Source organism: Cavia porcellus, unplaced genomic scaffold (assembly GCF_034190915.1).
Source record: "Cavia porcellus strain 051 isolate PalLab524CR breed Dunkin Hartley unplaced genomic scaffold, mCavPor4.1 scaffold_27, whole genome shotgun sequence".
Lineage (NCBI taxonomy): Eukaryota > Metazoa > Chordata > Mammalia > Rodentia > Caviidae > Cavia > Cavia porcellus.
In genome coordinates this window covers 11,780,504-11,807,787 of record NW_026947510.1, presented here as the reverse complement: position 1 = coordinate 11,807,787, position 27,284 = coordinate 11,780,504, and the positions used below count along the sequence as shown (strand labels likewise).

The 27,284-nt window shown below is 43.5% G+C and overlaps 1 protein-coding gene across 4 annotated transcripts in view; it reads left to right on the top strand.

Moving 5' to 3' along the window:
• The window catches only part of Rab43 (RAB43, member RAS oncogene family), a 41,758-nt gene that overhangs the window by 4,734 nt on the left and 9,740 nt on the right, over positions 1 to 27,284 (top strand). For 2 of the 4 annotated variants that reach the window (XM_003462760.5, XM_013144548.3), the window contains one exon: positions 19,649 to 19,832. In XM_003462760.5, the coding sequence (XP_003462808.1) occupies positions 19,649 to 19,832 (184 nt within the window). Of the gene's footprint in view, positions 1 to 19,648; positions 19,833 to 27,284 lie in introns of those variants that run through there. The other 2 variants (XM_013144547.3, XM_063238521.1) reach the window with 2 other exon arrangements.

Sequence of the window (27,284 nt, the reverse complement as noted above, 5' to 3'; positions counted from 1 at the left end):
TGACTTTCTTCCCCATTGGATCAACGTTACCTAAACTGCTATAGTTGTAATCTTATTGGTTGATCATAGTTTTGTCCAACATTATAGCCACCTCATAATTTTATACCAATATTGTGATTTTGCCCAATAAAACTTCCTCTGGAAAGTAAGGTCACTTTCCAGCATCCCACTTGGATCCCCTCCTGTCTCACTCAGGAACTGTGTCTCAGTAAAATTTTCTACTCTTAACTTCCATTGTTACTTAGAATTCATTCTTCGATTTTGGGTAACATGAACTCCACAGATTTGACTTGTAGCAGTTTGAGAGTTATAATATTTCCCTTATATCATTTGGAAGTCCTATATCACTAGAACTTCAGATATCTGAGTACTGCTGGTCTTTCAGACTTGAAAGCACTGAACCAGGAGTCGGAAAGCCTGGGTCTACTATCTCTGTCACAACCTTGGGCAATTTCTATTCCCATTTGGAACTTCATACTTATCATTCTTCACATGGTGCTAATGACCACTGTTTCTTCTCCTGAAGGTTGCTGTAAAAGTATGGACATATATAAGAGCTGGGCAGGTGGCACACACCTGCAGTCCCACAGGAGAATTGCTGTGAGTTCTCCAAGTTTGAGGCCAGTCTAGACTATGTAGTGAGTTCAAGGCCCTCCTGAACTATCTAGTAAGACCCTGTCTCAAAAAACAAAAACAAGGCAGGGAAATCATTGTGAGTTCGAGGTCAGCCTGGGCTGCAAAGTGAGTTCAGGGCCAACCTGAATTGCATAGTGTATCTCAAAAAGACCAGAAAAAGGCGCACATAAGAAAAGTATTTCCCAGGGGCTGGGGATTTAGCTCAGTGGCATAAGTGCCTGCCCTCGCAAGGGTGTGGTTGTGAGTTTGATCCCCTGTACAGATGAAAAAGAAAAAAAAAGGAAAGTGTTTCCCTTCTACCTTTGTCTCCCAAGCCACCACTAAGCAGAAGCAGTCACTGTTGCACATTTATTTATCCTGAAAGTGTAGATTAGACCAAAAATGTATAATGTAAACCAACACAAGGGTTCATTTCATTATTACTATTGTTACCACTTCCTCCTGAGGGGTTGTCTGAGTTAGGCCCTCTCCTCTGCACTGTCCCCCAGGAAATCTCAGCTACTCTCAATCCCTGAAACACTGACTGGCTCTTGTCTTTCCTCTTATCTGGGACAGCACAAAGGCCTGTTATATAAAGTGGGTTTTGCAGCTCACTAGGCACACGGCCTAGCCGAGGTCAGCCTTGTCTGCACTGTACCCCTTTCCTCAGTGCAGGTTATTGGGGCTGCTGCCAGATCTCTTTTGCAGAGAGGTAGTTTGTGCCCTTGGGCCTGGGACTTCAGATTGCAGGACCTTTGGCCTTGGTGCTTAGCTGTCCTTGGCCTAGAAGTCATCTTTGTTTTTCTAGCTGCTCCTGGTACCTCCCAGAGAAGGGGGCAGGGAAGGGTAAAAGGCACCTTTTTTTCTTCCTTTCGAGAGTCTTGAGTTTGAATCCAGAACTCTTGTGCATTTTAATCAAGTATTCTACCACTGAGCTTCACCCCCTAGCCCAGAAATGTTGAAGTTGTTTTAGTTGTGCCTTCTCAGTTCTTCCCATGTCAGGTTTGATTTTGAAACTATACATTCTCTTATTTGGATGAAATCAGTTTGACTTTTCAGTCTTGATCAGAAATAGCAAAAGGACTGTTAGATAAGAGAAGTTCTGGGTCATGCTGGTTTTCTGAAGAAATCTGTTCTTGATACCAGTGGCAACCACCTGGTTGCAAAGTAAACCTTGCCTCCTGAGGCTTCTTAGCAATCTAGTGGACAGTGGAAAGAAGACTGCCTCCCAGCTGCAGGTACCAGGTTCAAATCTTGGCTCTGCCACATGTTACCTTGGGTATGTCCATTTCTCATCTAAATCCCTGTGTGTCATCAGCACATGGGAAGTGATGCTGGGTAATAACTAGCTTGGGAGGTGGGACACTGGTGTTCTCAGCCTGCCCTCCAGTCACCAGAGCAATCACTCACCTCTTTGATACCTGTCAGTGAAGGAGGTGAGATGTACCAGCATTACTAACCTTCCCTGGAAAGAGCAGAAGGTGGTCTCCGGGGATCATGTTAGCACTAGAGGGGACCTATGCAGACATCTTTTGGCATAGCTACTCAGAGTGTCCCTGTCTCTTGTCCTCCGATGGTTGGAGTTTTCTCTGGGTGCCTTGTGCATGCAGATTCTTCCGTCTCCTTGGTAAGAGCAACCCTCTCGCTCATACAAGTGCATTTTGTCCATTTTCATTATTTTGCTCATTCATTGTTCTGTTTGATCCTTGTGTCACCCTATAGGAGATGTCCCTATTGTCCAGAGGAGGACATGAAGGCCTGCACGTGACAGAGTATGGCCAGGCCTTCCTCCCCCTCACTGCTGTGCCATATACCATCCCTATAAACACACACAGGGTAACCAACCAAGAGAGAGGTTGGGTTTAGTTTAAATTTAGGTCATCACAGATCCTTGCATTTTATGTTTTGATTAGCAGTGTGATATCAACATTGTAACATCAAGTGCTTATTAGACAAATGAACAAATCCTTACTAATTCAGATTAACTGGGGGAAGTATTGAAAAATGACCAATTCGAGAGAAAAGGCTCATCTCCTAGACCTTTCTATGCAATACTGTTTTATTGTTCACATTGCAGCAGAAACCAATTAGGCCAGGGGCCATTCTAACCTTGTAGCTCCTGAGAAAGGGCCATTTGTTATTTTTCTATTTTATTTTATTTTATCATTTTATTTTTTGAGACGGGGCTTCACTGGTCTCACTATGCTAGCCCAGGCTGGTCTCAAACTTGTAGTAATTCACCTGTAATAGTGTCCTGAGACCTATAATGACAGGAATTCACCAGTACCTAACCTCATTTCTCTTTAAGACCCTTGCTTAAAAACAACTCAGAATGTGCTCTCTTGATTGCACCACTGTGGTTTACAAAACTACTGTTCCTGAATGGGGAGGAGGCAGACCTAATTCTGGAGTTGTATGAGTGGTGGTTTTTAGAGGTTTTTCATGAGCAAGTGGGGTAACTGTCCTACACATATAGTGTTAGTTCTTACTGCTCAGGAGGCTGAGGTGAAGATTGTTAGCCTTCCACAGTGCTAAGATCACAGGTATACACCACCACATGTGACTGAATTATAATTTCTTCTTTCTTTTTTTTAGACAGGATCTCACTATATAGTTCTAACTTTGAACTCACTCTGTAGCTTAGGCTGGCCTCAGATTTGCAATTGTCCTGCTTCAGTCTCCCAAGTCCTGAGATTATGAATGTGCCACTATGGCTGGCATTATTACTTCTTTTTTGTTATTCTGTCAATTTTCTTTTCTAGGAGACAGTTGTACAAGACAGGAACTGCAACTCAAACACCTATTCCCTTACCTTTCCCTGTATCTTTTTTTTCCCTTCTTTGTATTGGGAATGGAACCTAGGGTTTGAAGGTATTAGCCAAGTGGACCACCACTTATCCATACCTAAGCACCTCAGTTTTGTAAAATTTGAAATTCAGCTGCAGGCATCACACTTGACTCCCAAATACCTCAGTGTGAAAGTTTTAAGAATAAGGATTATAGTAAGTATCACTGGGCATAGTGGTACATGCCTCTAATCCCAGCATTTGGGAGGCTGAGTCAGGAGAATCACTGAGTTTGAGGTTGGCTGACCTACATAGTAGGTTCAAGGCCAGTTTGAACTTAGCAAGATCCTGTCTGAAGGAAAAGAAGGAGAAGGAAGAAGGAAGAAAGGAAGAAAGAAAGAAGAGAAAGTAGTACTAGTAGCAATAGTAGTACTACAAGAGATCTGACTCAGGATAAGTAGAGTACTTGTCTAGCATGTGAAGGCCCTGGGTTCAGTTCTCAGCACCTCAAAAAAAAAAAAAAAAGCACAACACCACAATTGCACCTAACCATATTAGTATTTTTTTTCTTAGAATCTGTTGTTGAGTTTGTTTTTAGGTTTTCTCAACCATATTAGTCAGTTTTTCATCACTGGGACATAATACCCAACACTTACAACTTAAAGAAAGAGAGATTTGTTTTGATGTATGGTTTCAGAGGTTCAGTCAATGGTTGACTGTCTATGAAGCAGAAATAGCATGGCAGAAAGCTTATGGCAGCTAGGAAGCGGCATGGGGGAACAGTGTCACTGAGGGGGCCAAGGATCAGATATGATATCCAAGAGTATATCTACTTGACACACTAGACATACTTTGCTTTACTAATCCCTTAGCCGGTTCTAAAACCAATCATGTTGAAAGTCCAGCTAAATTGTCAAATTCCAACCCTCATCAACCTGACATCCGAACACGTGACCTTAAATCATACTTAACCTCCAAATGGAGACAATAATAATAAGGTCATAATTCTAGCTAACATGCAGTTATACTGTTTGCAAGTGAAAATGCAATAGTGTTCCCCAAAATCTCAACAGTTCCAGCATTGCTTAAAAGTCTCAATCCAAAGTCTCCTCTGAAACTCAAGCAAACTCAGTTTTTAATCCTTGTAACAATCAAAAAACAAGTTATATAAACCCAACATACAATGACATAGTGTAAACATTCTTATTCCAAAAGGGAGCAGTAAGGGTATAGGTAAAAAAGGATAGGACTTTGCAAGACTAAAACCTCCCAGGACAAACATTATGTCCCATAGGTCCATATCCAGTGTCCAGGACACATGATGGCAAGATGTAAATTCCAAAGGGTTTGGATAGCCCCACCCCGTGGTTGCAGCCCACCCAGCTTCTCTTAGGCTGGCTCTGCTTGTTGCAGCTTTCTTCAGCTAACAGTTCACATTCCTGTCATTTCCCACTTCCTGGGGTCTCTGCTGCATCTTCAGCTTCATTCTCACAGTGCATTGCTCTCCCAGGAGGACCTTGCCTAGCCTCCAGGGTCTTCCTTTGAATCTGGTAGAAGCCTCTATGACCCTACACTTTGGCATTCTATGTTCCTAAAAAAAATCATGTGCATGAAGGCAGGGTCTACCATCAGCTCAAGAAGGCAGGCCTCCTTCTACCATGATCGTAGTGACCTCTGAATGCCTAGATAATCGAGCACAGTTAAGTTAATCTTGAAGAACTAATTCCCCAGACAGCCTTCCTTTAGTGGTGGCTCCAGGGACTCTTCTCAAATAGAAAGGTTGGCACCTTTTGCTCCCCTGAGCTGCTGATGGGTGGGGGTCTTGCTGATTTCTTCTTTCCCTGTTTTTTGTTTTTTTTTTTTTTTTTTTGTCTTTTGAGACAAGTTTTCACTGTGTATTTCAGGCTGGCCTTGAATTTATTGCAGTTCTCCTGCCTCAGCTTCCCAAGTGTTGGGATTACAGGTCCATACCACCATGCCCAGCCTGGGGTCTTGCTATCTCTGAGATGCCGCCTCTTATCCGAGTTCAAAGTATTTGGTTTCTTTTTAATGGCACTAATTTCTTTGGCAACCACACCTCCTTTGGTACCAATGATACAATGTTTTTTTCAGGCCAAAATTTAACTTTTCCCAATCATTTTGTTTCACTGTGCCTAGTGCATGCTGTAAATCTGACTAAAGGCTGCCAGTAGTATCCATGCTGAATGTTTGAATGTTAGGCTATCTTGTAATTTCCTTTGCAGAAAAGTCCTTCACCCTTAAATTTAGCCTCCTGCAAAGTGTCAGAACATGGGCAAAACATAGACAAGTTCTTTGCCAGAATGTAAGATGGATAGCCTCTAATCGAATTCCTGGTGGTGTCTTCATTTCCATCTGAAACCTCTTAAGCCTGATCTTTACTGTCTGCTTTTTTTTTTTTTTTGTACCTTGGCATGAACTCATGACCTTGTGCTTGCCAGGCAGGGGCTTGTGTCACTGAGCTAAATCCCTGGCTACTGTCTGCATTCTAGTCTTCTGAAATCTGACTGGAACCACCCATCAGGCTCTGCTTACAGCATTCTGGGGCTTCTCTAGCCTGAATCTTCAAATCTTTCCAAATTCATCCTGCAAACCAGTTCCAAAGAGCTCTGAACCACGTGGTTATATATAGTCACAGCAACAAATCTTGCTGTAGTACCAAAATTTCTGTATGAGTCAGCTTTTCATCATTGGAATGTATTGCCTGGTATCACAACTGTATTGCCTGATATCATTATTTAGGTTCACAATTTCAGAATATTCAGTCCACGTTTGGCTAGCTCTGAGGCAGAAATGATGTAGAGCAAAGATCTGGTGGAGGAAAGCTGCTTACCCATGGCAGCCAGGAAGCAGAGCTGGGGAAAAGTGCCACAGAGGAAAGGGCCAGACATCAGATATAGTGAATACCCAAGATCCCACCTCTATGATCCACCCAGATACACCCCATGTGTGCTTTACTGATCTTTGGTGGGCTTTAATGCCAATCAAGTTGACAATCTAACTTAGCTCTCACAACAACTTTCCACAATTCTTTTGTGTGTATGTGGTGCTGAGGTTGGAACCAGGACCAAGTGCGTGCTAGGCCAAGTGCTATACCACTGAGCTACACCCTCAGCTCCCCCAATGTCTTTTACAGTGCTTCCACCAGCTCAGTCTTCTGTGTCCATACTTTGCATTTGAGTGCTGTTTCTTTGTCTCCTAGACCAGATCAAAACCTTACTTTATAATTTTCTTTTAAGTAATGATATCTTTTTAAAAAAAATTTTTAAGTAATGGTATCTTAATGTGTTTCTCAGGCTGTTCTTGCATTCTTACCTCAGCTTCCTTGGTAGCTGGGACTACAGCACATATTGTTGTGCCAGGCCTTATTTTTTTTTTTAATTCTTTGTTTGTTTATTTATTTATTTATTTATTTATATTTTGAGTCAGGGTCTTGCTATGCAGTTCAGACTGGTCTTGAATTCACTAGGTAGCCCAGGTTGGCCTCACAGTCTTCCTGCTTCTACCTCCTAAGAACTAGAATTTTAGGCCTGCACCACCACACCTGGCTCTATTTTTTTTAAACAATACTGATTTTTTGTTTGAGGAGTCACCTTCTGATGCTTATGGTATCTTTTTACTTATTCCTTTATCCCCCTTGTTTGTTTATTAGACATGGTCTCCCTGTGCAGTTCAGGCTGACCTTGAGCTCACTTTGTAGCCTAGGCTGGTCTCAAACTTGGAACAGTTCTCTTGCCTCAGCCTCCTGATTGCTGGGATTACAGGTGTGAGCCACCATGCCCGGTCTCGGTTTTTTTGTTTTTTTGTTTTTTGTTTTTTAGACAGGGCCTTGCTATGTAGTTTGGGCTGGCCTTGAACTCACTATGCACCTGAGGCTAGCCTTCAGCAATCCTGCTAGCTCAGCCCCCTGAGCACAGGTATTATAGCTGTGCACCACCATGCCTGGCTCCTTTATTCCTTTTATTTTCTATAAGCTGGAAGCTAAATTTAAAGATTCCTTGAGTCTCAGGTTAGGCTGTTGTGGCAAGAATTGCCTCAGGTAGTGTGTGCTGGATCCTGCAGTATTCCTGTCGGGCAGCCTGCCCTGTCAGGCACTTACTGGGAATGAGGCCACATTTGATCACATCATTAGAGAAGTGTCTTTAAGATTTGTCCACTTTTGTTTGTTTAAGGACTTTGCTTTATTACATTTGTGCTTTCCTGTAATCCCAGCTATTCAGCAGGCTGAGGCAAATTCTCAAAGTTGGATGCCAGCTTGGGCAGTTTTTTTTTTCTTTTTGAGACAAGGTCTCGCTATGCAGTTCAGGCTGGCCTTGAGCTCACCATGTAGCCCAGGCTGGTCTCAAGCTTTCAACAGTTCTGCCTCAGCCTCCTGAGTGCTGGGATTACAGGCCTGTGCTACCACACCGGCTAGCTTGGGCAATTTAGTAAGGCCCTGTCTCAAAATAAAAATATAAAAAGGACTAGGGCTGTAGTTCAGTCGTTAGAGCATTCCTGGATTCAAACTCCAGTATTGGAAAGGAGAAAGCAAGAGAGGAGAAAGGGAAGGAGGAAGATTCCTCTGTTGCTCTTTTGACCTTGTTTTTGAAGTATTCAGAGCCATAGCCTTGGGGCTGGGGATGTAGCTGAGTGGTGGAGCACATAATATGCTCCAAGCCTTGAGTTTGATTTCCCCACCACCAGAGTGACAAAAAGAGAGAGAGAGAGAGAGAGAGAGAGAGAGAGAGAGAGAGAGAGAGAGAGAGAGATTAGGCCTGGATTTGACCTTTTTTTGTGTGTGGAACAGCAGACAAGCTGAGATGGAATTAAAAGGGAAGAACTGAAACCTAGAAGGTGCCTTGATGGGATTAATTGTGGTTGTTGGTTAGAGGTTGCCTACCTGCCACTCAGACTTCAGCACCAATTTGAAGATAATTACACTGTGACCGTGCGGTTTGTTCACCCTGTAAGTTCCTGCCTTCTCCCAGGCACCTCTGCAGGCCCAAACAGTGAAAGATAAATTGAGGGACTCCCGGCTTCTGGGTCACCTCTGCTTGGAAAAACATAGAAACATGTATCAGGCGTGTAATGCTGTTAGTGCTGTCACTGTGGTGACTGTGATTTCTGAGCCAAGCCTTGGACCACGTAGCTCAACAAGTATGCTTAGATTTATTGTAGTGACAGCAGTACAAAATGTTGACAGTGAGGATGGTTCCTCTAAAGCAGGGCCCGCGGTTGCCATAGCTGTCATGGAAATGTGTACTGCATACTAGGAAGGCCCTGAGGAGGTGGCAGTCTGATCTCCCCAGGGCAGCGGAGATGTGGGGGAGGGACAGAAAGGGGACCAGACCCTGGTATGCAGGGTCATCAAGGTTCAGGGAGGCACAGTGTTTGCCCAGGTTGGGGAACAAGACCCTGGAGAGCTCCTGGCCAGGCCAACCTGCAGCAGGAAGAGCAGTGTTAGGGGGGCTGCCTGCTAGTGTGTGTTCTTGAGAGTTGATGTGGTGACTAGTGGAGGATGAGGACAAAGGTTTCTAGGCATGCTGGAGGACCCTGTGTAGCCCATACTCCTTGATCAAAGTATTGAGGGGCAAGAGGGGATTTGAGGGGTGGAAAGCCTGGTTTGGAACTTGTACTGGAGTCCCCCATAGACTGGCTCCTAGCACTGAGGAATTCTGGGAAAAGAAAAGACTTGGGTTTTGGGGAGTTATGCAGAGGATGCAAGGGTGAAAGAAGACAGAACTGGAGTTGTGACTAAGTGCTGCTGGCTCGCCAGAACCCTCTCTAGATAGGCACAGTTGCTGTGAGGAGCTCACAGCCTACTCTGTCTCATGCCTGCCTTGTACAGCAGTGCTCTTCTAGACTGAGCTGAGTTGACTTGGCAGCCCGTGTGGGTGTGGTCTCTTCACATTTTTCCCTGGTTGCTAGTGGAACCTGTGCCTGAGGTTGGGGTGGTGGCCGGAAAGCGGCCAGGATGGGAAGCACAGGTAGCTGCTGCCCTCCCAGACTGTGGGAAGGAAATTCAGATGGTAAAAGCCAGTGTGACTCTCCTCCTCACACAGCTTGAAAGCCCCAGACCTTGGGCTCCTCTTTCATTCTGCACAGCCATACTACCAATTGTGGAGAGTTGCACTGTAACAAAGGATAAAGAAAATCCTTTCTGATGCTGGGTCCTGAGTGCAAGTTAGGGAATGGGAGGGGTTTGGTGTGCAGGATACTGTCCCAAGTATCCTTGGGTCCCTCTGGCACAGGCTGCATTCAAGCCCACTTCGCTTGTCCCAGCCTATGTCACTGAGCCAGTGTGTTCTTGCTCTATTATCTGCTGCTCACCTACCTAACCACAAGGTGTGTGGACTACCCAGATAGGGCCCGCGTCTGGCTTTGTGGAACACACTGTAGGTTGGCAGCCACTGATTGTTTTCCTGTTGCCTGGCAGGGCCTGGTGTGTGGGCTTCTCTGGAGTACCTGGTGCAGCAGTGCAGCCAGTGATAGTAGAGGATAGACCACAGCTCCACCTCCTGGTTTGACTTGTGCATTCCAAGACAGGATTGTATTTGGGTCAGTCTGATCACTTTAGCATCTGTCCTGACAACTAACTTCGCCAAAGTCCTTTTCTAATACGGAGGTGTGAGGAACTTTCCACTGCCTGCCTTGTTACTCAGAAAGGACACTAAATAAATGCCACTTGTAGTTGGGCATGGTGGCACACATTTGTAATCTTCAGCACTTGGGAAGCAGAGGCGGAAGGACCGTTGCAACTTCAAGACCAGCCTGAGCTACAAAGTGAGCTCAAGGTGAGCCTGAACTGCATAGTGAAACCCTGTCTCAAAAAGATAAAACAAAACAAAAACAAAAAACCCCCTAAAACCCACTGTGTTCCTAACAGGAAGGACCAAGCTGGCACAGATATTGACATTGGGCTTTCTACAGTGCTTTAACCATGGTACTTTCCCAAACAGTACCTGTGAGCTCTTGCAGTGGGACCAGTAGCCACAAGTCCTAGGAAAGCAGCTTCCAGGCAGGCGCTTATGCCACTGAACTAAATCCCCAGCCCCCAGGGCCTGTCTTGATATGCTGGGGCCTGTTCCATGCCAGGCATGGTGTTGGTGGTACAGGGAGGGATAAGGATGCCGTCCCTACATGGTGACACAACCTATGATCCCATTACTCAGGAGGCTGAAGCAGGAGGATCATTGTGGGGCCAGCCTGAGCTACATAGTGAGTTCAAGGCCAGCCTGCACTACATAATGAGACTGTGTCAAAAAACAAAACAAAACAAAAGAGGTGGGAGGGGATGTACTAGTACTGGAGGAAAAAAAAACCTCAGATGCCTTACTGATAAGGTGGAATCACCACTGGCAGCCCCTGGCTTGTTCCCACTCAGACCTTTTTGTTTGCCTTAGAGAAGAGTGATTAGATGTCTTTGTTTTTGTTTTTGCTCCAGGCAGTATGCCCTTTTTTCTCTCTTTTCATTTTATGAGAAAAGAGGTTTATTTTGGATTTTTTGGTTCTAGAGGTACAGGGTTATGGGTGGTGTCTGGTAATGACCTTTTTGCTGGTAGAGCCCCAAAGGAGTACAGGGTGTCATGTGTGAAAACAAGCAGTGTGTGTGTGTGTGTGTGTGTGTGTGTGTGTGTGTGTGTGCACACGTGCGCGTGCGTATCCACGTGCATGTGTCTGTGTCATATCCCTGCATCTGCCAGCCCCCGTCTTGCTGCTTTTTGTGTTCCCTGCCTAGTCCTCAAAACTGTCCTAGTGTAGGACTTGTGACAGGATACAAATGTGTGCTACTATAGACAAGGGCTCAGGGACACTGGACTGTAGCTGTGGGGTCAGGGACATGTACTGTGGGGTCCTGAGAGACATACAGGATGCATCTAGATGCTAAGAATGACAGCTTGTCCTGGGAAAGCAGTGATGGCAGGGGTGTGAAGACTCAGCAATAGTGAAGCCAGAAGCTCTGAAAAGAAAGGCCCCGTGGAGCTCTGACAGCACAAAGATCAAAGACTTGATGTCCCCACCCAACCTGTTTAAACTCACCTCCTTCAACTCTGCTGTGGAGGGGAGGGAAGCTGGAGCCCTGCCTGTCCTCAAGGTCCAGGAAGTCCAGGAGATGCTTCTGCATTGTAGAGATCCGCGCCAGAGACTTTCCCTATGGGTCATGCGAGACCAGAATCCCAGCTGGGGAGCAGTGGAGAAGCTAGGGTCTGCTCAGGGCACAGTGCTAGCCCTACCAGCTGTCCAGATTCTGTGGATGGCGGTTACCACCTAAGACCTGAGAGCGGACAGTGACAAGATCTTCATGGGTCCTTGGAACTGCGATTCGGCTGCCATGGGAGGAAGCCTGGGTTGGGTTGAGGCTGCTGGAAGTGACCTATGGACACTGGGGTGGTGGTGCCACTGTGAGAAGAGGTTTGGCAGGCACAGATGTAGTGGAGACTTAGTGTCCAGGGTCCTCCTCAAGACAGGAATCAAGATTCTTATCACTTGGATGCCTTTACCATACCCTTCCTCCCCCAGCCTGGTTGTTTCCTCTGCAGGCTGCAGGAGGACAGTGACAGTGACACTGCGGGGACTTCTGCCCAGTCTACGGCTTAGAGCCTCTGAGTGCAGGCCTGTCCTCTGCCATTGCAAGCTTATAATGCCTCCTGGCTGGAAGCACCTCACCCGACACCTGGCACCTGTTTCCCTTGGGCACTGCCTTGGGGAGCAGGATCTCTCTAGGTGTGGTTTCTCTGTCCTCTTAGAATGCAGCAGGCATTGAGACCTGTGGTGAGGGTCCTGTGAGCCTTCTGTGCAGTCCCATGACACCATTCTCCACCCAGCAGCTCGGGTGATATTTTTAGTGCATCTACCTTTTTGCAGCTGGGGATGGAGCCCATGGCCTTGGGTGGTTAAGCATGTGCTGTACCCCTGAGCTTCACCGCAGGCCTTGGAGTGTTGTCTCTGCCTGACCTTCCTGGTCTGCTTGGATTTAGGTCCAGGGCACCTGCTCTGGGGACAGGGCTGCATCCTACTGCTGGTTCCTGCTGTGGGCAAAGACTGACCCTGACTGGACTTGGGATTTTGGATGTGTCTCACAGTTGCCCTTCTGAGGGGGTAAAGAGGAGACTTTTTGCCCCCCCCCCCCCGACCCTGTTGGTCATGGGGATCCCAGGTGGTTGGCCCTGCCTACCTGGGTCATGAAGACGAGTGCAGATGGTTTCCAGCAGGCCACCTCAGCCAGACTTGGGTGCTCAAGGGCAAAATGAGACCTATGTGGCAGGGGTCACCTGTGTGAAGCTGGGTGCTACAGTGTGACCAGAGAGTGGGGGCCCTGATACAGTGGTTTGCTTTGGAAGTCTGCAGCTTTTTATTGTCATGACTATAGGATCCTTATAAGATCCTATGTGGGCTGACTCCAGCTGACTGCCTGGCACATCTTCCTCATATCCATCTGCACGCTGCCCTCTGTGTCTCTCACATGTTCAAGCCTTTTCCTGCTGCTGGACACTGCTCATGTGATTATTCCTCATTATCTAGGCCTCTATGCAGAAGTCAACATCCTGGCCTTCCTGGGCCATGGAGGTGGCCTTTGCTGCCCTTGGAGTGCTGGGCCCCCTCCACCTACTCAAAGTGTGTGTAAAGGTTGTCTACCTGCCCCTCCTACAACAGATGCTGTTTGCGCTTCATTCCCTGCTTCTCGAACAGCTGAGAGATGTGGCAGGAGCTCAGTACAGGTTCAATGAAAAGCCAAGGAACCAGGTATGATAGATAGTATACTTTGGGAGGCAGAGGCAGGAGAATCACATGTTCCAGCCCAGCCTGGGCTACTTAGCAACTTAGCAAGACCTTATCTCAAAATTAAAAAAAAAAAAAAAAAAAAAAAAGGGCTGGGTGGTAACTCATTGCAAAGGCCCCAGTACTTACTACCAAAAAAACGAAAAAAACAACGTGCACATAACCCAATACAGTTTCCTTTTGTTACTTCATATACTCTACTTGGCATATATATATATATAAATTTTTTTAGATAAAGTCTCACTATGTAATTTAGGCTGGCCTTGAACTCACAATACTCCTACATCAGCCTCCTAAGTGCTGCAATTACAGGCGGGCACCACCATGCCTGGCTACTTGGTATATATGAAAAACACTACTAGCCAGGAAACTATAATAGCTCAAAAATATTGTCCCATAAATCACATTTATTCATGCCAGCACTGCACATTGGTTTCATCCTCTGACCCTGCAGCACCTTTATTGACAGATGAAAATGCAATAGTTCAGAGACACAAAACAGATAAGTGACAGAACAGGGTCATATCTCAGGCCTGCTGGGCCTGGGGGTTCACAATATCCTTTCCCTCCCCTTCCTCTAATTTAGGGGCAGGATGGGAGCTTCACCTGTCAGGGAAGCATCTCCTTTCCCAAAACACCTCTTCCTAACATCCACCGTACCCCAAGCTTGGCCTAGAGTCCTTGGACTGTAGTTATTTTGCTGGTTTTCCATTTCATTGTACTTTATTTTTAGTGTTCTCTTTCACCACATATATTTTTAATTGACAGTATGGTTGTATATGTTTATGAGGTATGGTGTGAATTTCAATACATGTTCAATCTGTAAAGATCAGATTGTGGTGATTAATTGTCGCTTCAGACATTTTCATTCCTTTGTGTTGTGAACATTCAAAATACCTCTGGAAGCAGTTTGGAACTTTTTTCAGTCAGGCTTATTAAGCACAGTTCCCCTCCTTTGCTGGAGTACATTATAACCTATTGTTCCTATCTACTTGCACTGGTGAACATTTTCTGTCCCTCCCCCCATACTCTGCCTAGGTTCTGATTTTTCTAACCATGTAGTGCCTTTCAGTTGTTCATGCACAGTACTGCTTTTTAATATTTTGTTTATTTAGCTGGGTGCGGTGGTGCATGTTTGTAATCCCAGCACTTGAGAGGTTGAGGCAGGAAGATAACTGTGAGATTGAGGCCAGTCTAGGCTGTAAAGTGAGTTGAAGGATAGCCTGAACTGCATAATGAAACTGTCTCAAAAATGAAAAAAAAATTTATTTATTTAGTCTTTTTGAGACAGGGTCTCTTTTTGAGACAGGGTCTCTTTTTGAGACAGGGTCTCACTGTGTAGTTCAGGCTGGCCTTGAGCTCACTTTGTAGCCTACCACTAGTCTTGAACTCAAAACAATCCTCCTGCCTCAGCCTCCTGAGCACTGGGATTATGGCTTGAGCTACCACACCTGATTTGTTTATTTATTTTTGAGACAGGATCTCATGGAGTTGCCTAGGCTGCCTCTGACTCCTGGGCTCAAACAATCCTCCTGCCTCAGTTGTCTGTATAGCTGGGGTGACAGGTGTATGCTATTGTGGTCAGTTTGTTGCTTTTTATTTGAAATAGACTAAGCACTGTGTGTGGTTTAAAGAGTTATTTGGCTCTAGAAGGATTGTTACAAGATCTGAGGATACCCTTTCTTGACCTCCAGAGGGCCATGACCAGTTTTTTTTTTTTTGACCAGTTGTTTGTTGATAGGCTTTTTGCCTCTCCATTTATATTGATTTTTTTCTTCTTTTCCAGCTGTAGGCATAATCCATGAACTTCTTGCTCATGTGTAAGGAACTTTTGTAAGGATGGTCCCTTAACCTTGTATTGCATCCAGTAGTGTGGGTTGCTGATGTGGATTAAGTCTGAATTCAGTCCCTTGCAGCCTTATTTTCAAACTATCTGCTGACTTTGGTCACTTCTCTGAACCTTTACTGCCCTGGTCTTAACCATTCTGTCAGACCTGGATGCTGGCCCTGGTGTGCTCTTTCTGCCCTTGTTCTCTTTGTATCGTCTCATTCTCTGTCATCCTCCGTGCAGCCATCAGAGGCATCCCATTCAAAGAGACCTGAGGCGCCCCAGACTCCCTGAGCTTCTGCCTCTACCACTTCCTTTGTTCTCTCTCATCTTGTGCTTACCCTGCTTTCTCTTCTGCTTTGCCTGTCTTTGCCTTGTTTCCATTTTCTGTAAATGGAAAATTTTCTCTTACGTGAGAAACTCAAAGTATAAATGTAAATAAAAGACAGATAATAGGAAATAAGACAGTATTTTCCAAATACTGTCTTTGCCTTGTTTCTGTACTATGCTCCTGAGCTGCCTCAGGGTTCAGCAACCCATTCTCATTCCTGTGACAGAGTCCCTGATGCAGTAAACTATCTGGAAAAGAAGGAAAGGGACCTTTTAGCCCATAGTTTCCGATATCCATGCAGGACACCAGCATCTGCCCCTTCCCTATGTGGGTCCCCTTGTGTCCCTTGGGAACACTGTGATGTAGCAAGCGGCATTATGGCTAGAATGCTGGTGAGAGGGACAGAGGGCTCTGGTAACACAGGCCTGGAGCTGGGAAGGAGGTGTGTTCTAGTAGAGTAAGCCATTGTCACGGGAACCATCTAGGGCCCCTTCCCAGGACAGCGCCCACAATGTTGCCTCTCCCCCTCTCCCACAGGTCCACCCCTTAAAGGCACTGGCACACTGACACTTCTGCCTTGTGAGTCTGTGGGATAGTCAGGCTGTGCCCACAGCACGCAGGTCTTTGGTACTTGCTGTCTGTCCCTGGAGAGTGCTTGCCAGCACTCTAGGCTTTGAAGCATGCTCAGTGGTTACCTGTCCAGGCCACCACCACTCCTCATTAGAGCCACATTCCCCACACCCTGCAGCTCTGCCCTGCTTGTTTTTATTTGCATGTTTGTTGTACACGATGGTACATTCCTCATGGGTAGTTGGAGTGTGGACATCGCATATCTTGGTTTTTTTAAGTTCTCATCCCTAGCCCCTCTCTCTATCTTTTTATCCCCTTCCCGTTTGTGCAAGTTCCATTTCTTATTTCCTATTATCTGTCTTTTATTTACATTTATACTTTGAGTTTCTCACATAAGAGAAAATTTGTAATATTTAAGGTTGTGCGCCTGGTATATTTCATCTAGCATTATGGGCTCAAGGTGCATCCATTTTCCTACACATAACTCCAATTTATCCTTTTTATGACAGAGTAGTATCCTATCTTGTGTACATACCACATTCTGAATGCATGCATTTATTAACATCTAGGCCACTTCCAAGATTTAGTCATTGTGAATTATGCTGCTATAAACATCGGTATACATGTAATCACCATGGTATGACTTTTACTCTTTTGTTCAATTCTGGTATCCTGCTTGTTTTTTCCTTACTGTTATCTGGTCTACATATTGTTTAATGTATATTGTTTAATTAATAGTTATGATATATTAAAATTATTAATAAATTATCAGAACTTTGTATTATATGTTGATATATTTAAATATAAAATGTTAAAGCATTATGTATATAATAAAAGTTAAGTATGGTGGTGCACACCTATAATTCTTGCAAGGCTGAAGCAGAAGGATCACAAGTTTGAGTCCAGCTTGAACAACTTAGACACTTTCAAAAAACAGTAAAGGGCTGGTGATGTAGTTCAGTGCACAGCCCGTGGGTTTAATCCCCAGTGTAATAAATAAATACAAGTTCTTATTTTTAAAAATTTTTTTGAAACAAGGTTTTGCTATGTGGTTCAGGCTGTGCTTGAACTCACTATGGAGTCCAGGTGGCCTCAAACTCACAGCAATCCGCCTGCGTTACCTCTAGAGTGCTGGAATTACAGGTGTACACTACCATACTCAGCTTTGCCTCTACTCGAAGGATTTCTTCTACTTTATCTTCCAGCCCTTGTGTTGTACTTTTCATTTATGTTAATATATTTTTAATTTTCAAGGGTTTTATTTTCTTGCAGAATGCCATCCCTTTTCTAAAAAGATCATGCCCTGAGGCTGGGGGATAGCATAGTGGCAGAGCACATGTCCAGTGTGTTCCGGGTTCAATCCTCAGCACTGTGAACAAAAGACAGTACTATATTCTTCATCCTGATCTTATAGCTCTCTTCCTGTTCCTGAAGATACAGATGTTCTGAGATGGTGACTTACTTCTATGGAGTTTGCCCTCTCCTCAGGTTATGCTCTTTCTCTCTCTTCCATGTTCCCCTCTGGATAGAGAGGAACCTTCGCTTCCTCTAATCCCTGTGTGAACTGGGGGCACTAGGAACTGCAGAATCAGGGCTCCAGGTGGAGCCTCTGATGGCTGAAGCATCAACAGGAAATTCTTGAGAGAGGCTCCTTGGCCTGTTGTGGCCAATGCTTTAAGCCTCTGCTTGTACTTAGGGCAGTGGCCACCACAGGGCCAAGGCCAGGGCCATGCCCTGCTTTCAGAGTCTGCCAAGGGCAGTGATGGTGAATGTTTTGGAAAATGAGTGCCCAAATTGCAACCCCAAACCCACTTGTCTATCACAGAGTGCCAACACTGCAACTAAGCAGTGTTCCAGCAGAACATCCAATACTTGGGCTGCTGGGGGGAGTTGGCTCTGGTGCTGACAGAAATGGATCTGTGTGCTCACTGCGGCACACATGCCATAGGATTGCCACCACTGGTCTATGGCCTCTGGACTTGTCTCCTCTGGACCTGGAGAACTGGATAAAGAAGTGCCAGAGAGCTGTTGGAGTGTTTGCTGTGAGATGTGGTCCCCAGCATGCCGGCACTAGCTGAGGAGGAGAAGGACAGGGAGGAAAGTGCCCTGCAGCTCTGTGTGGCACATAAACTCCTACATCTACAAAGAGCCCCGCCTCCTGTCAGGGATGGTGGCACATGCCTATCATCCCTGCACTTAGGAGACTGAGGTGGGAGAATTGCCACAAGTTGGAGGCCAGCCTAAACTACATAGTGAGTTCAGTGCTGGTGTGGACTACGTATAGCAAGACCCTGTCTCAAAAAAACAAAAGAATCCCACCCAGACCCCTTCTCCAGGCCTGCTCTGCACAAAGATACGTCAAAGGAAGCCAGGCAGCTTCTTCCCACAGCCGTACCAGCAGGGGCTCTGCAGAGAGCACTAGCAGGCATTGGTTAAGTGAAGTCACCTAGCTGTTTGCTTTGGCCACCCTGGGTCACCTGATGGATAGAAGCAGGCTTGTACTTAAAGGCACTCCAGGACTCGGCCATCACCCCAGAAGGTGCCTGCTACTCTAGCGCAGGCTCTGGGCTGTTGACCTTTGGGGAAGCCTGTGTGCTGGAGAGGCCTAATGCCTTTAGTGGGCAGGGATCCAGATGTTCATGCTTGCAACATCCCTGGAGGCAACTGTCACTGCAGATTCATGGGCATGCTGAGAATTGGGCCAGGTTACAATGTGTTGTTTGTTTATTGTGGGAGACAACTCTAGTGACTCCCTTGAATGCAAAACAATTACTGCAACTTTGATTATTTGGAGACATTTTATTATACTGATATGTAGAGAGCTGGCTATGGCATTTCCTTTTCTCTTTAACTGGCTCTAAGCATTGGAAATGAGGGTAGCCAAAGTGCTGATATGTAATCTCTAAGGCCAACAGACAGTCCTGTTTCCTCCCATAGTGTTCTCGGTATAGAAGTTGAGCACAGTGGGATGTTAGAGCCAGTCAGTTCTGGAAATGTCAACTGGGTATGAGCCTCAAGGTAAAGAGACTATGACTCCCTAGGGCACAAGAGTTTACATATCAAAAACTAAAAGCCTCTCAAAACAATTTAGTTGCTACTTAATTAGATTATGTAAATTGATTCTTCTGTACATATCTTTATCTCTGTGATTTATAGAGGTGCCTTTCTCTCACCTGGCCAGCCAGTTCAAGTTACTCATAAAATTCCCACCATCCTCACTGTCACTTATCCCTGAGCCACTCCCCTTCTTCACAAGATAATAAGTTCTGGGAGAGGCCTACTATCAGAGCCTTTGTCTGAATGCCTCAAGGAGATTGGACTTAAGACCCCTTGGCTGCCCTTAACTGGGAATATGTCTTGGTGTTTTTACTCTTGCTATGGGTTGTGTTGTTGGTGATAGATTAAAATTAACTTGCTGGAATTCCAATAATGTCTCCGTGAGATTACAAATGTAACTTTTTGGATTGTGAGAAAAACTAAAAAGAGGATTGCAATACATGGATAACTAAACTCAATATTTGGGATTACAATGTTTGTCCTCTTTTCCTGGAGGACCCTAAAGTTAAAAGTTAGGGCTGCCTGCCTTCCTTTTACTTCCTCCTTTCTTCCCCAAGATTGGTCCCAGAAGACAGGTCCTTGTGTGCCACCTCATGGGTCAGTGGAGCTGGTGCTTTGTGTGGTAGCTCCCTGCCCCCTGTGCTCAGCATGTACCAGGGTTCAGCAGAGGCCTTGTTTCTTTAGCTGCAGATCTGGGACACAGCTGGCCAGGAGCGGTTTCGCACCATCACCCAGAGCTACTACCGCAGTGCCAATGGGGCCATCCTTGCCTACGACATCACCAAGAGGAGCACCTTCCTGTCTGTGCCCCATTGGATTGAGGATGTGAGAAAGTATGCTGGCTCCAGCATTGTGCAACTGCTGATTGGTGAGCAGGGCTGGGAGGGACCTCAAGACACAGTTACTATGGGCCTATCTCTGCCTCCCCCCACACTGGGAATCAAACTTAAAACCTTGCACTTTCCAAGCAGCCACTGTGCCCCTGAGCTGTATCTCTTTCCCTTTCCTTTTTTCTCGCTGTCTTTGTGACAGGGTCTTGTTAAGTAATTTACACTAGTCAGGAACCCACTATGTAGCCTGAACTATTCTTCTGTCTCAGTTTCCAAGGACTGGCTCTTTCTCTTTCCAAGCTCAGGGCAAGCCTACAGCAGAGAGGAGTGAGCTTGAGCAGTTTGAATCCTGAGCTTACCCACCCTGATCCTGCCATCACCTACAGTGCTGGAGTTGTAACAGGTGTGAGCTAGAGGACAGGAGAAAGGCAGCTGGTACTCACTCTAGTGAGGGTGTGTTCCCTTGCCCTGTAGCTGGTAATACGACTCTACAGGCTGATAAGACAGGAAGGGAAATTTATTTGGCTTTTAGCTCTGGAGAACTGAGGCTGCCCAGCTGCATCTAATGACCTCCTTGTGGGATCAGCCATGGGGTTTCCAACCTTGTCCAGTCCGGATGCCCCCTCAGCACTGCAGTTGCATTGAGTTCCCACCCTCCTCTCCTCCCTGTAAAGATCAAGCTCCAGCCCAAGTTTCGAAGGGGACAGATAAAGTCAACCCATAGTATCAAGTTTCTGCACTGTGGCCCCGCTGCCTCATCACAGTCACGAGATTTGCTTCTCCAGCCCTGGCTTCGCTGGTGGGAGGGGATAGATTCAGAAAGTCCCCCAAGCCTGTGAGCTCAGATGTGGCCCCATCAGTTTGCCTTTCTGGCCTGGCCACTTCCTCTACCCTGGACATTTCTCAAAAGCCTCTGGTATAGAGCACCTCACATAGTTACAGAGACAGGACCCTGTAACAGACCCAGGTCCCCATCAACCTCCTTCAGCCATTTGCACTTCAGTCTACCTCCTCATTTTTCTTTCCTTGTCCCTCCTTTTGCTTTGAGACCAAAATTACGTGCCAAACCATTTCACCGGTCTATACGCCAGCACAAGTCTATAGACACACTAGAAATACATGACAATACTATTTTCATATCTGAAATTATTGACAATTTTTAGCTGGTTGTAGCAGTTTGGACCTATAGTCCCAGCTACTTGGGAAGCTGAAGCAGGAGGATAACCGGAGCCCAGGGGTTTTCAAGGCCAGCCTGAGGCAATCCTCCTGCCTCAGCCTTCTGAGTAGCCAGGATAGCACCTGTGTGCCACTATGCTTGACAGAATCGGAAGTCTTCACAGTTTCCCTCCCTCCCTCCCTCTCTCCCTTCCTTTTCTCTCTCTCTCTCCCTTTCTTTTTTTTTTATTTTTTTAATTTTTTTAAGTTTTATTTAAGGAGGAAAAAAAACAGAAAAAGGGTACAAGTAATACAAAATTTAAAAAATAAACAGTAAGAAATCACTAGTTAATAGATTACATATTCTCATCTTACAAATAGTTGTTCAAGTTACAAAATTAAAGCATATAAAGTGGACTTTCAAACAGTGAGAGTGCAAACAGTTTTGTTCATTGATCCAACAAAACTCAGTAATATGATTATCTATCTTATACGTTTAAATATACATGCAGTTACACCCTTTAGAGCACTTTCTTTTCTCTTTTTTACAATGACAATTACACATTTTGGATTTTATTACTCCCACAGTTCTTATTACTTTTTTCGGAGAGAGTATCAGAACAGAGTCAGTCAAATCAAAAGGATGGACATAATAGATACTGTAAAAACAAAATACAGGGTGATCAACAGTGGTTACCATACTGCCTCTTGCTGTCTTAAGAATTGCCTATATCATCAGTTATAATAAAATTGAACAAAACAGTAAAGAATAAAACCAAAACATTGGAGACATTACAGGACTTTAAAAGAAGATAATAGTCAACCAGAATGGGCATCATAATGAATCTTATTGTCTTCACAGTTGCCTATACTTTCGAACTTGGTACTATCAAGCTAAGCAGAATAGGGGAAAATCAGTCGAAACAAGATGGTGAGGGCAATACAGGGTTTCAAATCAAGTTAATAGGAAATCAAAGTAGGTTACTATAATTTATTCTGTTATTTTTTATTTTTCCCTTAATTAAAAAGATAAAAAGAAAAAAGTAAATAATTAAAAAAAGGAGATTGAGATAAAAGAGGGCATAACAACAAAACAGCGCAGGTCAAAACATAACCATTTAAGCAAAATAGTGTTTCACCACAAGATATCCTGACAAAAAAGTAGTTACCATAGTGTCTCTTTCCTTGAAATCTTTGAGTATAACTTTGTATACTGCAGTACCAAACATATCCAGACAATGTAAAACCATTCAAGAGAATGACATTGTTACAGGGTATTTAGAGCCAACTAACAGAAAATGAACAATGGTTTCTGGATAATCTTGTCTATAAAAGTTTTTGCTTATATTATCACATATAATAAAATCCAATAGGATACAACCTGTTAAGACCAATGGAGACAGAAGAATAAAAGCTTTATGGGACTTCAAAGCCAGATGATACTAAATCAGCACTAGCTATTATGATGTCTTGGTTTTCTCCAAAATAGCTGTTCCTACCATCCAATCCTCTCTGCCTCATTTCTGTTGAGCTCTTTTTCTGTCGTTTGTTGTCAGTTTGTCTTCTTCATTTCTCTTTCTGCTCCATTCATTGTGGCCTCTCTGCCACTATTTCTGGAATCTTGGTATTTTCCTTTTTTAGAATATCCTGCAGTATTCTCTGTAGAGTTGAATTGGTGGTTGCAAATTCCCCTAGCTCTTTTTTATCCTGGAAACACTTTGTTTTTCCATCCATTTCCAGGGACAGTTGTGCAGCATATATCAATCTTGGCTAGAGGTTATTATCTTTCAAAGCTTGAATTATTTCCCCCTATGCTCTTCGTGATTTGATGGTTTGTGCCGAGAAGTCTGCTGTAATTCTGATGCGTGTTCCCTTGTAAGTTATCTGTTTCTTGTCTCTGACAGCTTGTAATATTCTGTTCTTATATTGGATTTCTGGAATTTTGATTATTATATGCCTGGGTGTAGCTCTGTTTGGGTTGTAGGTGGCTGGGGTCCTGTATGCCTCATACATCTGAGTATCTTTACCTTTTGCTAAATTAGGGAAATTCTCTTGGATTATTTCTGAGAATAGCTTTTGTAGTCCATTTGTTTGTGTTCCTACTTCTTCTTTTTATGTTCTTAATTCTTAAGTTATAGATCCTCTTATCATCTTCTAGCCTTTGTATTACTGCTGTTTGTTTTCTTGTTAGTTTTAAGAAGTTTTTCATTTCATGCTCCCACATTACAAATCTTCCCTCCAGTTCAGATAATCTATCCTTAGTTTCTTTCAAGCTGTTATGCCAGCTTTCGATAGTTTTTAGTTTCCTGGTAATCTCTTTGAACCTGCTTCACGTATTCTATGTTTTCTCTATTTTCTCCATCAAACAATTCTCCCCTTTTTTTCTGTTCTTCCATTCCACTATCTGTTTTTTCTTGGGCGGTGCTTAGCATTTCTTTAACTATTCTACTTATATCTTGCTTTAGGTCGTTAATAACTTCATTCCTGAACTCGTCTATAGGCTCTGGAGATAACGCTTTATGTCTGTTGGTGTCGTGTCTGATATTGCATGTTTCTCAGGATTGGGGGCTGAGGAGCCTTTCTTGTTGCTCCCTCTTCCCATATTTTTTGTTCCTGCTATACAAGTGTGTATAGGAGGCCCAGTTTCTTTCTTTGTCGGTTACAGTTTGTTTGAATCACGCTGGCTAGGTGTTCCCACCCACTGCAGTGTACTAGGGAGACACAGACCTGAGCAGCCTATGCTTGGCCCACCCCTCCAGGTCAACCTACTGAAGGCTTCACTGCTAGGGTGCACCTCCAGGTGCTGGGACCTGGTTTGGGCTAGCCTACTGGGTCTTAAGTCAGCGGCGACACCCAGGCCAGGCACTCCCCACCAATCCCGCTTGAGAGGGGAATATGTGACTAAGGACACTGCAGCGTCCTGTTCCGGCTAGTCTGCCCAGTCCTAGTATGTCCTTTGCTGAAGCCTCCTACTCTATGGAAGGGTCCCCAATCCACTCACGACAGGTCGATGTAGGGCTCCCAGCCAGTCCCGCTCTCAACTCCATTCACCGCTTTCCACTCTCAGAGCTTTTGCGCGACCCTCTCCTTGCCGTGCTGATTGGGACACAGCAGCGGCTGCAGGAAATTAAAATTGCGGCTTCCAGTGGTGCGGGCTCCAGCTTCCATGCTGAGATCTTATCTGCTCCTGTTATAGCACTGGGATTGTGTTTCCAGTTGTTTTCTCTTAGTTTAGTTCATTCCTGGGTCAGCAGGGTATATATCTCCCCTTGCTTAGGACTTCTTGCCCCGCACCATTCCTGGATTTTATGTGGGATATCTCAGAGAGCCTCTGTAGCTGCTGGTATCTGTCTGCCATATTCTCCCTTTTCTTTATTTTAAAGAAAAAAGGAAATAACAAAATTTCAAAACAAGATAATAAGAGAGTAACAATGGTTAATACATTGTGTATTGTTATCTTTAAATTAGTTACTCAGAGTGTAAAATATTAGCATTTAATTGTGCAGACAATACTAGCACAGACCTTTCTTTTCAATGAACTAAGAAATTAGTAGTAAAACTATCTTAACTATCATCTGTATATGCATGTGTGTGTATTGTTTTTCCTTTTCTCCATTTTCCAATCCCAGTTTCTCTTTGCTTTTGAAAGTTCTTCCCATTTTACATTATCTGTTGTACATTTTGGATCCTATTTACTTTTTCAGCTTGTAGGAAGACAATATGATGTTTACACATGTGAGTCTGATTTATTTCACTTACGAGAATGGTCTCTAGTTGCTTCCATTTACCTATAAAAGCCTTGAAGTTACCCTTCTTTATAGCTGAGTAATACTTCATTATATAAAAACACTACATTTTTTTCTCTGTTCTTTGTTTTTTTCTTTTTCTTTTTCTTTTCTTTTTTCTCTGTTCTTTGGTTGATGAGCATTTGGATTGTTTTCAAGATCCAGTTATTACAAATTGTGCGGCTGTAAACATGGGTGCACATATATTGCTGTGGTATGATTTTTTAATTCTTCTGGGAAGATACCTAACAGGGGAATAGCTAGATCAAATGGGACCTCCAAACCTAGTTTTTTGAGGACTCTCCACACTGATTTCCACATTGGTTGCACCAATCTACACTCCACCAACAGTGCAGAAGGGCTCCTTTCTTTCCAGAGCCCCCCCCATCATTTTTTATTGGTTGACTTCTTGATAATAGCCATTCTTTCAGGGTGAGGTGGAATCTCAGTGTTGTTTTCATTTTCATTTCTCCAATGGTCAGTGATAGTGAACATTTCTTCATGTATTTGATGTTTGTATTTCTTTATCTGAGAAATGTGTCTTCATCTTAGATGGCCATTTTTGGATTGGGTCTTTACATTTGGGAGATCTGGGTTTTTTTTAGTTCTTTATATGTTCTCATTAATAATCCTTTGAGGGTTTTTAATTTTAGTTGTTCCTTTGAGGAACAACTGGCAAATATTCTTTCCCACATTTTGAGTTTTCCCTCTGCTAGTGGTTTCTCTTGCTGTGAAAAAGCTTTTTAATAAGATGAAATTCCAGTTATTGATTCTTTACGATAGTTCCTATGCAATCTGGGTTTTATTCATAGTCTTTGCCCACATGGATGTCTTCAAGAATTTTACCTATTCTATTTTCCAGCAGATTTAATGTTTCTGTTTTAATATTTAGATCTTTGATCCACTTCAAATTTATCTTAGTACTGTGAAAGATGAGTCCAGTTTTAATCTTCAGTATATGCAAAGCCAGTTTTTCTAGCACCATTTATTATTTTATTTTTTGTTTTTTTTTGTGGTACCAGGGATCAAACTCACGACTGCGTGCTCACCAGGCAGGCACTTTATTACCACTGAGCTAAATCCCTGGCCCACCGTTTATTATTTTAAAGAAAAAGAAAAATTTCAAAACAATAATTAGGTGGTAACAATGGTATATATATTGCATATCATATATGTATATACATACATATATATGTATTTTATATATGTGTTATATATACATATACATGTATTGTTTCTTTCAGCTCACACTAGTGAGACAATACAGTGTTTACACATGCATGTCTAATTTAATTAACTTATGAATATAGTCTCAAGTTGCACCTATTTACCTATAAAAGTCTCAAGTTATCCTTCTATGACTTAGTACTGCATTATATAGAAATAACACATCGTTTATCCATTTCTCAGTGGATAGGCATCTATGAGTTTCCTAGATCTAGCTATTACATCAACGCCATTTATTAAAGAGGCTATCTTTCTTCCAGTGAATGTATTTGGCACCTTTTTGAAGATATGTATGTCTGGCATTGCTTCTATATCTTCTAACCTGTTTCCTTGATCTTTGGGTCTGGGGTTTTGGTTTTTTTTGTTTTTTGTTTTTTGCTAGTATCATGCTGCTTTAATCACAGTAGTTCTTTTATAGTATAATTTCTTTTTTTTTTTTTTAACATTTTTTTAAAATTTTATTTAAGGAGAAAAGAAAAAAAAGCAGGGAAAGGGTACAAGTTATACAGATTTACAGAAAAAAAATGAACAGTAGGAAATCACTAGTTAATGGATTACATATTGTCATCTTAGAAATAATTGTTCAAGTCACAAAATTAAAGCTTGTAAAGTGGACATTCCATCAATGATACTGCAAACAGTTCTGTTCATTGATCCAATAAAACTCTGTGATATCATTTTCTATCTTATACACTTAAATATACATGCAGTTATATAGTTTGGAGCACTTTCTTTTCCTTTTGTACCATGACTATTACACATTTTGGGTTTCATTGCTCCCACGGTTCTTATTACTTTTTTGGAAGAGAGTAAAACCAAATGTGACATAACAGAACAGAATTGGTCAAGTCAAAAGGGTGGACATAATAGATAATGTAAAAACATAATACAAGGTGATCAACAATGGTTACTATAATGCCTCCCGCTATCTCTAATAGAATTGCCTATATCGTTAGTTATAATACAATTGAACAAAACAGTAAAGAATAAAACCGACAAAACCAAAACATTGGAGATATTGTAGGTCTTCAAAAGTAGATAAAAGTCAACAAGAATGGGCGTCATAATGAATCTCATTATCTTCACAGCTGATGCCTAAACTTTCGAACCTGATACTATCCAGCAAAACAGAATAGAGGAACCTCAGTCAAAAACAAGATGGTGAGAGTAATACAGGGCTTTAAATCAAGGTAATGAAAAGTCAAAGTGGGTTACTATAATATATCCTGTTATTTTTTTCCTTTAATTAAAAGGATAAAGATAAAAAAGTAAATAATGGAGTGGAGATTGAGATAAAAGAGGGCATAACAATGAAACAGCGCA